Source organism: Frankliniella occidentalis, unplaced genomic scaffold (assembly GCF_000697945.3).
Source record: "Frankliniella occidentalis isolate FOCC.00 unplaced genomic scaffold, Focc_3.1 Scaffold449, whole genome shotgun sequence".
Classification (NCBI taxonomy): Eukaryota; Metazoa; Arthropoda; class Insecta; order Thysanoptera; family Thripidae; genus Frankliniella; species Frankliniella occidentalis.
In genome coordinates, this window is record NW_026267568.1 from 25,387 (window position 1) to 26,035 (window position 649).

At 43.0% G+C, this 649-nt stretch overlaps 1 protein-coding gene across 1 annotated transcript in view; it reads left to right on the plus strand.

Moving 5' to 3' along the window:
- The first annotated feature begins 66 nt into the window (after positions 1 to 66).
- Positions 67 to 649, plus strand: part of LOC127751358 (roquin-2-like) — a 10,556-nt gene continuing 9,973 nt past the window's right edge. Inside the window, exons 1-2 of the mRNA XM_052274819.1 lie at positions 67 to 292; positions 445 to 585. Of these exons, the coding sequence (XP_052130779.1) occupies positions 445 to 585 (141 nt within the window). The 5' untranslated portion in view covers positions 67 to 292. The remainder of the gene's footprint in view (positions 293 to 444; positions 586 to 649) is intronic.

Genomic DNA, 649 nt, shown 5'->3' on the forward strand with positions numbered 1-649 from the left:
CCCTCCCCTCCTCTCCCGCTATGCGGATCCGTGCGGACGCAAGTTCCGCGGAATCCGTGCGGATCCGCACTAAACTGGACAACCTCTTTTTATCCCATGTTCAAGACCAAATGGAACCACCACCGCTGGCCTACCACTAGCGATAGGCTGTGAGTTAGCTCGGTCACATTTTATAAGAATAAAGTGATATATTATTGAACGACAGCTGTGAGAAGAAGCCTAGCTCCAAGTTCGTATATTCAATATTGTTTTCTCTATTTGAGAAATATTTGCGGAACATTTGATTGTTGAGGTAAGGGCTGAAAAAACGAGTAGTTATGGGCAGTGTTTTAATTTTTTGCGGGATCTTTCTTTTGGTATTATTCAAAAACTACAGTATACTTACAGATCTTTTGTGAAGTTCCTTTTTGATGATTGATGTTTTTATCCTCTACTTTTATTTAGATGGCGCTGTTGTGTGATGTGTGCCTTGACCAGTTCGATCTTGACATCCATCGACCCAAGAGCTCGCCCTGTGGGCACACCATTTGTTGTGAATGTGTTCATAATCCGGCGTTTGGACTAAAATGCCCAACTTGCAGGAAGGTTAGGTTGTTTCATTTTGAGGGGTCAGGACGCCAAATTTTCTGAAGCGAGGTTTTTCTGAAAG